This window comes from Streptopelia decaocto, assembly GCF_964273445.1.
Source record: "Streptopelia decaocto genome assembly, chromosome: 26".
Taxonomy (NCBI): Eukaryota; Metazoa; Chordata; class Aves; order Columbiformes; family Columbidae; genus Streptopelia; species Streptopelia decaocto.
This window is the reverse complement of record NC_138681.1, coordinates 1,165,233-1,177,961: the sequence shown is the minus strand read 5'-3', so window position 1 is coordinate 1,177,961 and position 12,729 is coordinate 1,165,233. Positions and strand designations below refer to the sequence as shown.

Here is a 12,729-nt window from a genome sequence, read left to right as displayed (position 1 = left end):
GCAGATGGGGCGGATGCTGCGGGGGCCGCTGCCCAGGCTGGGGGGGCCCCGGGGGGTCACATGTGTGTGTGTACAAAGAAATAAAGTTTATTTATGCTAACGGCGACCTGCCGGGCTCCTTCAGGCTGGGACCCCCCGTTTGGGGGCACGGCCCCCCCTCCACGCTCCTGCCTGTGCTGACACCCCCCGAGCGCCTTTCCAAGGGCTCTTCATTCCCGCTGCCTGCGGCTCGGACGGGGAGCAGGCAGAGGAAATTGGGGATCCCTGGGGTACAACACCAGCCCTGGCTCAGCCGAGCGGGATCTGGGTTCCCCGAGGCCGCGGGGGGGCCCTGGGGGCTCCCACTGGGGGACACTCCTGTCCCTGTCCCCACGCGGGACTCTGCTCCCTGTGCTTTGGTGCTGATTGAAGGCAGAGAACCACAGAATCATTTGGGATGGAAAAGAGCTTTAAAATCATCGACTCCGAGCGTTCCCCCCCCGGCACTAAACACGTCCCTGAGAACCTCACCTGTGTGTATCCAACCCCCCCAGGGACGGTGACTCCAGCACTGCCCTGGGCAGCCTGTTCCAACACCCACAGCCCTTTGGGGAGAAATCACCCCAAATTTCCACCCTCAGCCTCCCCCAGCGCAACTTGAGGCCGTTTCCTCTGCTCCTGGCGCTTGTTCCCGACCCCCCCGGCTCCAAGCTCCGGTCAGGCCCCTCCTGCACCCGTGAGCGGGGCCGTCACACCGGGGCTGTCCCCTGGTCCCCCAGGACCCCGGAGCTGCTCCTGATGCCCCCAGGACTGTCCCTGACCCCCAAGACCCCCTTTGGCCCCCCAGGACCCCCCTGGGACCCCCCACACCCCCCGGGGTTGTTACACTGGGACCCCCTCGGGGCTGCCCCTGACACCCCCAGGACCCCTGGCTCCCTGGGAGCCCCCGGGGCTGCTCCTGAGACCCCCAAGACCCCCCGATACACCCCCAGTGCTGCCCCGATCCCCCCTGGGACCCCCCGCTCCCCACAACCCCCCAGGGCTGCCCCTGAGACCCCCTGGGACTATCCCTGATCCCCAAGACCCCCCCGGGGCTGCCCAGCACTCCCATGGTTGTTACACTGGGACCCCCCCGGTGCTGCCCCTGAACCCCCAAGACCCCCTTTGGCCCCCCAGGACCCCCCCGGTACTCCCCCCGGTGCCGCCCCTGGGACCCCCTGCTCCCCACGACCCCCCAGGGCTGCCTCTGAGACCCCCCCAGGACTGTCCCTGACCCCCAAGACCCCCTTTGGCCCCCCAGGACCCACCCGGTACGCCCCCGGTGCTGCCCCTGATACCCCCCGGGGCTGCCCAGCACTCCCATGGTTGTTACACCGGGACCCCCCCGGTGCTGCCCCTGAACCCCCAAGGCCCCCTTTGGCCCCCCGGACCCCCCCGGGACCCTCGCTCCCCACGGCCCCCCGGGTCCCCCCGTCCCTCCCGCCGCCGCGCCGGCTCGTTCCCGCCTCCCGTTCCCGCCACTTCCGCCGCCGAGCGGCGCCGCCGCGGCCATGGGGCGCTGAGCGGCGGCAGCGGCAGCAGCAGCGGGGCCGCAGCGGCCCCGCCACCGGCCCGGCCCCGGCCCCCGCTCCCCATGGGCTGCGCGGCCGCGGGCCATGGAGCGGTGCGCGGCCCGCCGGGCCCCGGGTGAGCGGCGGAACCGGGAGGCCCCGCTGGGCCCGCGGGCCCCGGCGCGGCCGTTGTCCCGGTAACGCGGCGGGACGGCCCGGGCTGGACCCGCAGGCACGGCCGGGACCGGCCCCGAGGGACCGCGGGGCGGCGGGGGTGCGGGGCTGGGGCTACAGGAGGAGCTCCGGGGGTGCAGGGGGGGTCTGGGGGGTCTGGGGGTGCAGGGTTTGGGTGCAGGGGTTCTGGGGGTACAGGGGGTTGGGGTGCAGGGTTTGGGGTGCAGGGGGTTTGGGGTGCAGGGTTTTGGGGATGCAGTGGGTTGGGGTGCAGGGTTTGGGTGCAGGGGGTTTGGGGTGCAGGGGGTTGGGGTGCAGGGTTTGGGTGCAGGGGGTTTGGGGTGCAGGGTTCAGGGTTTTGGGGTGCAGGGTTTGGGGTCAGGTTTGGGGTGCAGGGTTCGGGGTGCAGGTTTTGGGGTGCAGGGTTTGGTTGCAGGTTTTGGGGTGCAGGTTTTGGGATGCAGGTTTAGGGGTGCAGGTTTGGGGTGCAGGCTGGGTCAGGTTTGGGTGCAGGTTTAGGGGTGCAGGTTTTGGGGTGCAGGTTTGGGGTGCAGGGTTTGGGTGCAGGTTTAGGGGTGCAGGTTTGGGTGCAGGTTTAGGGGTGCAGGGTTTGGGTGCAGGTTTTGGGTGCAGGTTTGGGGTGCAGGTTTAGGGGTGCAGGCTGGGTCAGGTTTGGGGTGCAGGGTTTGGGGTGCAGGCTGGGTCAGGTTTGGGTGCAGGTTTAGGGGTGCAGGGTTTGGGTGCAGGTTTTGGGTGCAGGTTTGGGGGTGCAGGCTGGGTCAGGTTTGGGTGCAGGTTTAGGAGTGCAGGGTTTGGGTGCAGGTTTAGGGTGCAGGTTTGGGGTGCAGGTTTGGGGTGCAGGTTGGGGTCAGGTTTAGGGGTGCAGGTTTTGGGGTGCAGGTTTTGGGTGCAGGTTTGGGGTCAGGTTTTGGGTGCAGGTTTAGGGTGCAGGTTTGGGGTGCAGGTTTGGGGTGCAGGCTGGGTCAGGTTTGGGGCGCGGGCTGACGGGCGCTGTGCCGCAGAGGAGGAGCGGCGGGTGCGAGCCAACGCGCGGGAGTACAACGAGAAGTTCCAGTACGCGGTGAGTGGGGGGCCAGCCCAGCCCCCCCCCTCGGGCAGGGCTTGGGGGGACCCCATCAACCCCGCGTCACCCCCGGGTCAGCGGAGCTGGAACCGGCCGCTTGGCCCTGAGAAAACGGTGCTGACGGAGCTGTGGGTCTGCGGGGGGGGCACACGCAGCCCCCCCATTGACACCCCCAGCCCCCCCCCATTGACACCCCAGCCCCGCCCATTGACACCCCCAGCCCCGCCCATTGACACCCCCAGCCCCCCCCCATTGACACCCCCAGCCCCGCCCATTGACACCCCCAGCCCCCCCCATTGACACCCCCAGCCCCCCATTGACACCCCCAGCTCTGCCTGCCCCCTGATGAGCTTCTGGTTAATTAACGAGCTTCTGGAGGGGCAGCGCTCGCCTTGGTCTCCCCCTTCCACACTGAGGTTATTTCTGGCTGGGGGGGGACACGGGGTCTGGGGTCGCCCCTTGGGGGGCACTGGGTGGTGTCCCTGTCACAAACTGGGGACCGAGGGGGAGGAACCGGCTCTCGAGTGGGTCTGGGCTCCCGAATTGGGGGGCCGGTGAGCGGCACCCTGCCCCCCTCCCCGAGCGATGCTGGGGGGGCGCGGGGCCTCGGTGGCTCCTGACCCCCCCGTCTCGTCCCCAGAGCAACTGCATCAAGACCTCCAAGTACAACATCGTCACCTTCCTGCCCGTCAACCTCTTCGAGCAGTTCCAGGAAGTGGCCAACACCTATTTCCTCTTCCTCCTCATCCTGCAGGTAATTCTGGGGGGGCACACGGGGCCCCCCCGCCCTGCCCTTCCCTCCCCGAGCTCGGGGGGGGTCTGGGGTCCCCTGTGACCCCCGTCCCCGTCCCCAGCTGATCCCCCAGATCTCCTCGCTCTCCTGGTTCACCACCATCGTGCCTTTGGTTCTTGTCTTAACCATCACCGCCGTCAAAGACGCCACCGACGACTATGTGAGTGGCCCCCGGTGTCCCTGTCCCCGGGGGCGGCTGCAGGACACGGGGACAGGGTGACAGGGGACCCCGTTGCGGTTGACACTCGTCTTTTCCCCCAGTTCCGCCATAAAAGCGACAACCAGGTGAACAACCGTCAGTCTCAGGTGCTGATCGGCGGAGTGTGAGTGTCGCAGGGAGGGGACGCGGGGACAGGGGGACGCGGGGAGGGGACGGGCGACGGCAGCGGCTCCCGCGTGTCCCCCGCGTCCCCGCAGGCTGCGGCAGGAGCAGTGGATGAACGTCCGCGTCGGGGACATCATCAAGCTGGAGAACAACCAGTTCGTGGCGGTGAGCGCGGCGCCGACACGGGTCCCATCACTTGGCTTTCGGGCTCCTCCGTCACCTCCTCACGCTGGGGAAGAGCTGGAGGAGCTGGAGCGAGATCAGGGACGGGAACGGAGCTGGGGAAGGCGCTGGAGGACAAGTGTCCCCAGCCAGGGCTGCTGAGCAGTGTCCCCAGAGCCTTGTCCCCAGTGTCCCCCGGTGCCAGCCCGGCCCCCCATGTCTCCCACAGGCCGACCTGCTCCTCCTGTCCAGCAGCGAACCCCACGGCTTGTGCTACATAGAGACGTCGGAGCTGGACGGGTAGGTGTCCCCGTGTCCCCCGTGTGACAGGGGACGGCACGCGGTGACAATGACAGCAAACAGAACTTGGGGGGCATTCGGGTGTCCCCCTGCCCGGCCGCCGCTCACCCCCGCGCTTCGTTCTGTGCAGGGAGACCAACATGAAGGTGCGCCAGGCCACCCCCATCACCTCGGAGCTGGGGGACACCGGCAAGCTGGCCGGGTTCGACGGTGGGTGCTGCGACCCGTGGGGAGCCCCCGGGGTCCCCACTTCGTCCCCCGGTGTGGGTCCCACCCAGAGACCAGGACCTTCTGCGCCGTGTCGGAGCATGGAGCGGGGGGACGGTACTGGGAGCGCTGGGATGGAACTGGGCGCCTGGAGGAGGCGGGTGACAGCCGAGCCGCCCCCCTTTTCCCAGGTGAAGTGATCTGCGAACCCCCCAACAACAAGCTGGACAAGTTTGGGGGGACGCTGTACTGGAAGGAGAACAAGTACCCCCTGAGCAACCAGAACATGCTGCTGCGCGGCTGCGTCCTGCGCAACACCGAGTGGTGCTTCGGCCTCGTCGTCTTCGCAGGTGGGTGGGGACGGTGATGCCCCCCCATACGGAGCGGGGAGCCCCCTGACCCCCGCCGCTCTCCCCAGGGCCCGACACGAAGCTGATGCAGAACAGCGGCCGCACCAAGTTCAAGCGGACGAGCATCGACCGGCTGATGAACACGCTGGTGCTCTGGGTGCGCGGGGGGGATCCCGGATGACCCCCCGGCTCTGGCGCAGGGGCTCTGACGTCTCCCCCTCCTCTCCCCAGATTTTCGGGTTCCTGGTGTGCATGGGGGTGATCCTGGCCATCGGCAACGCCATTTGGGAGCACGAGGTGGGCGTCTGCTTCCAGATCTACCTGCCCTGGGACGAGGGGGTGCACAGTGCCTTCTTCTCCGGCTTCCTCTCCTTCTGGTCCTACATCATCATCCTCAACACCGTGGTGCCCATCTCGCTCTACGTGAGGTAGGGGCCGAAGGGCTGGGCGAGGAGGGGAAGGGGGGTAATTTGGGGTGCCCTGCGGGGAGGGGACACAGGGACGGAGCTGTGTGCGCGGGGGGGTGCGGGGCTGCCCTCGGGGATACCCCAAAACCTGGCACCCCACTTGTCCCCCCCGGCTGCGTCTGTCTGGCTGCTCATCTCTCCCCGCCCTGGCTGCACGCTGGTTATTTTGCTGCCCCCCCGCGCAGCTCCCAGGCTCCCGCACTGTCCCCTTCTCTCTCTCTTTTAATTTCTCTCTCTTTTCGTTCCCCAGCATGGGTTCTGTCACCCTTACCCCGAGGTAAGAACGTGTCGCCCCCACCCCTCCCATTCGCTCATTGCCGGGGGGCCGGGAGGGGGTTTGGGGGCGCGTAGGTGTGCGAGCCGCCCGGCGGGACGTCCCCTCGGCGCCGGCCCCGTGTCCCCAGCCCCGGCTTGGCTGTCGGTAGGAGCGGGCGCGGACGGGCGCAGCGTGTCGGGGGAGCCCCGGGTGGTCCGCGGTGGGCGCGCGTGTCCCCGGCGGCGTCCCCCGGCCCCGGTGACACCCGGCCGCGTCCCCTTGCAGCGTGGAGGTGATCCGGCTCGGGCACAGCTACTTCATCAACTGGGACAAGAAGATGTACTGCGCCAAGCGGCGCACGCCGGCCGAGGCGCGGACCACCACGCTCAACGAGGAGCTGGGCCAGGTCGAGTACATCTTCTCCGACAAGACCGGCACCCTCACCCAGAACATCATGGTCTTCAGCAAGTGCTCGGTGAACGGGCACAGCTACGGTGAGCGCCGGGGGGGATGCGCCGGCTCCCTCCGCCGAGGGGTTACGGTTGAACCACACAGCCGCTCACTCACCTCCCGTCCCCCAATAGGGGAGAGAATCGCAACTTGGATTGAGATAAACACAGAGTAAGAGCGAGAAATGCCAGAAAGAGAGGTCCTGACTCTCCTTTAATAATTAGCGTGATGCTAATGGGCTGGAATAGTCTTATTGATAAATGTGGGTGTCAGTCCAGCTCTGTCCGTCCATCCCCTTCCTCGCTGCCTCACCCCTGTGGGCAGAGCTCAGAGTGTCCTTGGCTCTCAGAGCAGAGCAATTCAACACATTAACTGTGCTGGGCTGGGATCTCTTGTTCTCAGACTAAGTCCAAATAACGAGCGATGGAAAAGGAAGGTTTGTAACTGCATGAGAAGAATTAACCCGTTTTCAGCCAAACCGGTGCGGGGGGGGCAGCGTTGGGTCCGTGTCCCCGCTCACTTGTGGCCCCGTTTCGCAGGTGATGTGCAGGACGTGCTGGGTCCCAAGGCGGAGCTGGGAGAGGTAAGGGCAGCGCGGGGCGGGCGCGGGGCCGAGCTGCAGCGGGTGACGCCCCCGTGTCCCCGCAGAGACCGGAGCCCGTGGACTTCTCCTTCAACCCGCTGGCGGACCCGCGGTTCCAGTTCTGGGACCCCAGCCTGCTGGAGGCCGTCCGGCTGGGCGACCCCCACGTGCACGAGTTCTTCCGCCTGCTCTCGCTCTGCCACACCGTCATGTCCGAGGAGAGGAGCCAAGGTGGGCGCCGGGACCCCCGCGCTGGGACCCCCCTGCACCGGGACCCCCCGGCACTGTGACCCCCATCACGGTGACCCCCCCGCGCCCCCCCTGTCCCCAGGGGAGCTGTTCTACAAGGCCCAGTCCCCGGACGAGGGCGCGTTGGTGGCGGCCGCCAGGAACTTCGGCTTCGTGTTCCGGTCCCGCACGCCCAAAACCATCACGGTGCAGGAGCTGGGCCGGGCCGTCACCTACCAGCTGCTGGCCATCCTGGACTTCAACAACATCCGCAAGCGCATGTCCGTCATCGGTGAGCCGGGGGGCTGCCGTGGGGCTGGGGGGGTCACAGTGGGGCTGGGAGGGTCTCTCTGGGGCTGGAGGGGTTGCAGTGGGGCTGAAGGGGCTGTGGTGGGGCTGGGAGGGTCACGGTGAGGCTGGGAGGGGTCACAGTGGGGCTGGGAGGGTTGCAGTGGGGTTTGGAATGTCATGGTGGGGCTGGGAAGGTCCCCATGGGGCTGGGAGGGACACGGTGAGGCTGGGAGGGTCCCCATAGGGCTTGGGGGTCACGGTGGGGCTGGGAGGGCTGCAGTGGGGTTTGGAGGCTCACGGTGGGACTGAGGGGGACATGGTGAGGCTGGGAGGGTCCCCATGGGGCTTGGGGGTCGTGGTGGGGCTGGGAGGGTCACGGTGGGGCTGGGGTCTGGGTTCGGTGCCGGGGACCAGCCCCACGCGGGCGGTGATGTGACCGCGGAGCCGTCACGGGGTCAGGATGGGGTGTTGGAGCGGGAACCTCCTCCTGCCCCCCCAAACCCAGCAGCCTGTCCCCGTCCCCCCCGCAGTGCGCGGCCCCGAGGGCAAGATCCGGCTGTACTGCAAGGGCGCCGACACCATCCTGCTGGAGCGGCTGCACCCGCTCAGCCAGGACCTGAGCAACGTCACCACCGACCACCTCAACGTGAGCGGGCGGGACGGCAGCGCGGGCGCGTTCGTCCCCTGTCCCAGGGGGGCCCGGGGGCCAGCGCCGCGCTCCGCCCCGCACCCAGCGCCGCGCGCTTGCAGGAATACGCCGGCGAGGGGCTGCGGACGCTGGTGCTGGCGTACAGAGACCTGGAGGAGAGTTACTACGAGGACTGGGCCGAGCGGCTGCGCCGCGCCGGCAGCGTCCCCGAGGCGCGCGAGGATCGCCTGGCTCGGCTCTACGACGAGGTGGAGCACGATATGATGGTACGGGGAGGGCTGGGGGGGGGGACGCGGCGGCGGGGGAGCCCCGGTGGAGCTGCCGCCTTTTTGGGTGCCCCCCCAGCTGCTGGGAGCCACGGCCATCGAGGACAAGCTGCAGCAGGGGGTCCCCGAAACCATCGCCATCCTGACGCTGGCCAACATCAAGATCTGGGTGCTGACGGGGGACAAGCAGGGTGAGGTGCTGGTGGGATGTGGGGCCGGATCCCGCCTGCCTGGGGGGCGGTGGGGCAGATGCCGCCCCCACGGGGTGACCCTGGCTCAGCCCCCCGTGTCCCGGCCCCAGAAACAGCCGTGAACATCGGCTACTCCTGCAAGATGCTGACGGACGACATGACCGAGGTGTTCGTGGTGACGGGTCACACTGTGCTGGAGGTGCGAGAGGAGCTCAGGTGAGGCCCGGGGGGCAGAGGGGGCACGGGGGGTGCAGAAGTGCCCAAAATCGGGGGGGCCCTGACTCTCTGAGCTGCCTGAAAGGAGCTTGGAGCCAGGGGGGGTCGGGCTCTGCTCCCCAGGAACAAGCGCCAGGAGCAGAGGAAACGGCCTCAAGTTGCGCCAGGGGGGGTTGAGGGTGGAGATTTGGGGTGATTTCTCCCCAAAGGGCTGTGGGTGTTGGAACAGGCTGCCCAGGGCAGCGCTGGAGTCACCATCCCTGGAGGGGTTGGATACACACGGATGAGGTTCTCAGGACACGGGGCAGGGACAGGGTGGGTAACAGTTGGACTCAATTTAAAGCTCTTTTCCAACCCAAACGATGTGATGATTCTCTGATTCTCTTTCTGCGCAGGAAGGCCCGGGAGAAGATGATGGACGCGTCGCACTCCACGGCCAACGGCTTCTCCTACCAGGAGAAACTCTCCTCCTCCTCCAAGCTCACCTCGGTGCTGGAGGCCATCGCGGGCGAATACGCGCTGGTCATCAACGGGCACAGCCTGGTAGGGACGCTGGGGTGTCGGGTGTGACAGTGACAGCATCCCAGAGTGTCAGGGGTTGGAGGGCCCTGGAAAGCTCATCCAGTGCAATCCCCCCGGAGCAGGAACACCCAGCTGAGGTTCCACAGGAAGGTGTCCAGGGGTTGGAATGTCTGCAGAGAAGGAGACTCCACACCCTCCCTGGGCAGCCTGGGCCAGGCTCTGCCACCCTCACCCCAACAAGTTGCTTCTCATCTTCCAGCGGAACCTCCTGTGTTGCAGTTTGCACCCATTGCCCCTTGTCCTGTCCCTGGTTGTCACCAGCAGAGCCTGGCTCCATCCTCCTGACACTGCCCCTTTCCATCTTGATCCCCAGCAATGAGTCCCCCCTCAGGCTCCTCTTGTCCAGCTCCAGCGCCCCAGCTCCCTCAGCCTTTCCTCACCCGGGAGATGCTCCACTCCCTCCAGCATCTTGGTGATGGGACAGCGGTCCGGCCGTGTCCCCCACCACCCCCCGCTGTCCCCGCAGGCCCACGCGCTGGAGGCCGACATGGAGGTGGAGTTCCTGGAGACGGCGTGCGCCTGTAAAGCCGTCATCTGCTGCCGCGTGACGCCGCTGCAGAAAGCCCAGGTGGTGGAGCTGGTGAAGAAGTACAAGAAAGCCGTCACCTTGGCCATCGGCGACGGGGCCAACGACGTCAGCATGATCAAGAGTGAGTTTGGGAGCTCCATGTGCCCCTTGCGCCACCCTGGGGTGTGCGGCGGCCTCTGTCCTTGTCGCTCTGTGTCACCGCCGCTCCCCGGTGCTCCGTCCCGACCCCACGTCTCTTGCTCCGCAGCCGCCCACATCGGGGTGGGGATCAGCGGGCAGGAGGGCATCCAGGCCGTGCTGGCCTCCGACTACTCCTTCTCGCAGTTCAAGTTCCTGCAGCGCCTGCTCCTGGTGCACGGGCGCTGGTCCTACCTGCGCATGTGCAAGTTCCTCTGCTACTTCTTCTACAAGAACTTCGCCTTCACCATGGTCCACTTCTGGTTCGGCTTCTTCTGCGGCTTCTCGGCGCAGGTGGGCGGCCGAGGCGAGCCGGGGGTTCACCCGGGGGACCCTCTGCTTGGGGTGGGTCTGAACTGCCTCAATGGAGGTCGGAGCCGGGGGGGTCGGAACAAGCGCCAGGATGAGAGGAAACGGCCGCGAGTTGCACCAGGGGAGGCTGAGGTTGGAGTGTCCGTGTGCCGGGGGGGCGGCGGTGGCCCCGCTGTCCCCGCCGGTGACGTGGTGGCCACGCGGGACACGGGGCGGTCACATCCTGCGTCCCCCTGAGCGCTGGGTTCCGCGCAGACCGTGTACGACCAGTACTTCATCACGCTCTACAACATCGTCTACACCTCGCTGCCCGTGCTCGCCATGGGCGTCTTCGACCAGGTACCGCGGGGGAGCGCCGGGGTCCCCGCCTGCGCATCCTTGTCCCCCCGCGGGCGCCGGCAGAGCCTGGCGCAGCCCCAGCGCTCGGAGGGGGGTCCCCAAACCGTCCTGTGCCCCCCAGGACGTGCCGGAGCAGCGGAGCATGGAGTACCCCAAGCTCTACGAGCCCGGGCAGCTCAACCTGCTCTTCAACAAGCGCGAGTTCTTCATCTGCATCGCCCAGGGCATCTACACGTCCGTCCTCATGTTCTTCATCCCCTACGGCGTCTTCGCCGACGCCACCCGCGACGACGGCGCCCAGCTGGCCGACTACCAGTCCTTCGCCGTCACCGTCGCCACGTCGCTCGTCATCGTGGTCAGCGTGCAGGTGGGGACGCGGCCCGAGCGCCGGGCACGGCGCAGGGGAACGGCTGGGGCCCATCCTGCCGTGCGCCCGGGCTGGGAGCTTGGTGGCCGTTCCCTGAGCATGGTGGCCATTCTCTGAGCATGGTGGCCTTTTCCTGAGGATGGTGGCCGTTCCCTGAGCACAGTGGTCATTCCCTGAGCACAGTGGTCATTCCCTGAGCACGGTGGCCATTTCCTGAGCATGGTGGCTATTCCTTGAGCACAATGGCCATCCCCTGAGAACAGTGGCCATTCTCTGAGCATGGTGGCTATTCCCTGAGCTTGGTGGCTATTCCCTTGAGCACAGGGGTTGTTCCCTGAGGACGGTGGCCATTCCCTGAGCACAGTGGCCATCCCCTGAACATAGTGGCTGTCCCTGAGCACGGTGGCCATTCCTGTAGCACGGTGGCCGTTTCCTGAGCACAGGGACCATCCCTGAGCACAGCGACCATCCCTGAGCACAGCGACCGTCCCTGAGCACAGCGACCATCCCTGAGCACAGTGACCATCCCTGAGCACAGCGACCGTCCCTGAGCACAGTGACTGCCCCCTGAGCACAGTGACCATCCCCTGAGCACAGCGACCGTCCCTGAGCACAGTGACTGCCCCCTGAGCACAGTGACCATCCCCTGAGCACAGTGACCGTCCCTGAGCACAGTGACCATCCCTGAGCACAGCGACCATCCCTGAGCACAGTGACCGTCCCTGAGCACAGTGACCATCCCCTGAGCACAGTGACCGTCCCTGAGCACAGTGACCATCCCTGAGCACAGCGACCATCCCTGAGCACAGTGACCGTCCCTGAGCACAGTGACCGCCCCCTGAGCGCTGCCTCCTCCGTCCCCTCTCCCCAGATCGGGCTGGACACGGGTTTCTGGACGGCCATCAACCACTTCTTCATCTGGGGCAGCCTGGCCGCCTACTTCGCCATCCTCTTCGCCATGCACAGCGACGGCCTCTTCCACATGTTCCCCAACCAGTTCCGCTTCGTGGGTGAGTCCCGGGGGGGTTACCGAGCGACACCCCCACCCGGCGGGTGCTGCATTCGCGTCCCCCCCCAGGTAACGCGCAGAACACGCTGGCGCAGCCCACGGTCTGGCTGACCATCGCCCTCACCACCGTCGTCTGCATCATGCCCGTCGTGGCCTTTCGCTTCCTCAAGCTGGACCTGAAGCCAGAACTGTCCGATACGGTGAGACCGGGGCGGGGGGACGCACACACGGGGCCCCGTCCCCGGCGAGCGGGACGTTCCTGACGCCGTCCCCGTGTCCCCAGGTGCGCTACACCCAGCTGGTCCGCAAGAAGCAGAAGACGCAGCACCGGTGCATGCGGCGCGTGGGGCGCGCGGGGTCGCGCCGCTCCGGCTACGCCTTCTCGCACCAGGAGGGGTTCGGCGAGCTCATCATGTCCGGGAAGAACATGCGGCTCAGCTCCCTGGCGCTCGCCGGCTTCGCCGCCCGGCCCAGCGCCGGCTGGATCGAGACCCTGCGCAAGAAAAAGGGCAGCGACGCCGGCAGCCCCGACAAGGCGCTCAAGGTGTGAAATCGCAGCCCCCCTCCCGGACCGCGGGACGCTGGGGATTGTTGCGGTGTAACCAAAAATATACCGGACGGACAGACGGATGGACGCTGCACCCCCCCACACACATAGTATTCACCTCCACGGAGCGCCAAGCCCCCCGTCACGCGAATGTATCGTGCCAGAGCCACCGGCGCGGGGGTCCCGGGGGGGCGGGGACAGCGCCCTCCCCCCCCACCTCCCCCCCCGCGTGTCTTTTTTTATATAAAAAGAAGAAAAGAACAAAAAAAGCCACAAACCAGAAAAAAAAAAAAGGGAAGGAAAACTGCTCCAAGTGGACAGAGCGACTCGTTTCTCGAGGGGGGGG

General features: G+C 67.0%; 1 protein-coding gene across 2 annotated transcripts; it reads left to right on the top strand.

The window, feature by feature from the left end:
- Window positions 1-1,514: 1,514 nt before the first annotated feature.
- Window positions 1,515-12,691, top strand: ATP8B2 (ATPase phospholipid transporting 8B2). Of its 2 annotated transcripts, XM_082073294.1 has the most exons (28): window positions 1,515-1,665; window positions 2,726-2,784; window positions 3,428-3,541; window positions 3,642-3,740; window positions 3,842-3,903; window positions 3,998-4,070; window positions 4,297-4,367; window positions 4,498-4,577; window positions 4,766-4,924; window positions 4,993-5,081; window positions 5,156-5,352; window positions 5,642-5,668; window positions 5,933-6,141; window positions 6,637-6,680; window positions 6,746-6,911; window positions 7,012-7,200; window positions 7,730-7,845; window positions 7,950-8,114; window positions 8,194-8,305; window positions 8,416-8,521; window positions 8,917-9,064; window positions 9,570-9,753; window positions 9,880-10,103; window positions 10,377-10,460; window positions 10,582-10,827; window positions 11,699-11,837; window positions 11,906-12,036; window positions 12,120-12,691. In XM_082073294.1, the coding sequence occupies exons 1-28, from the start codon at window positions 1,635-1,637 to the stop codon at window positions 12,384-12,386; spliced, it is 3,591 nt and encodes a 1,196-aa protein (XP_081929420.1). In that variant the 5' UTR covers window positions 1,515-1,634; the 3' UTR covers window positions 12,387-12,691. The 2 variants fall into 2 exon arrangements, with proteins under 2 accessions (XP_081929420.1, XP_081929421.1); XM_082073295.1 differs by lacking the exon at window positions 5,642-5,668.
- Window positions 12,692-12,729: the final 38 nt, after the last annotated feature.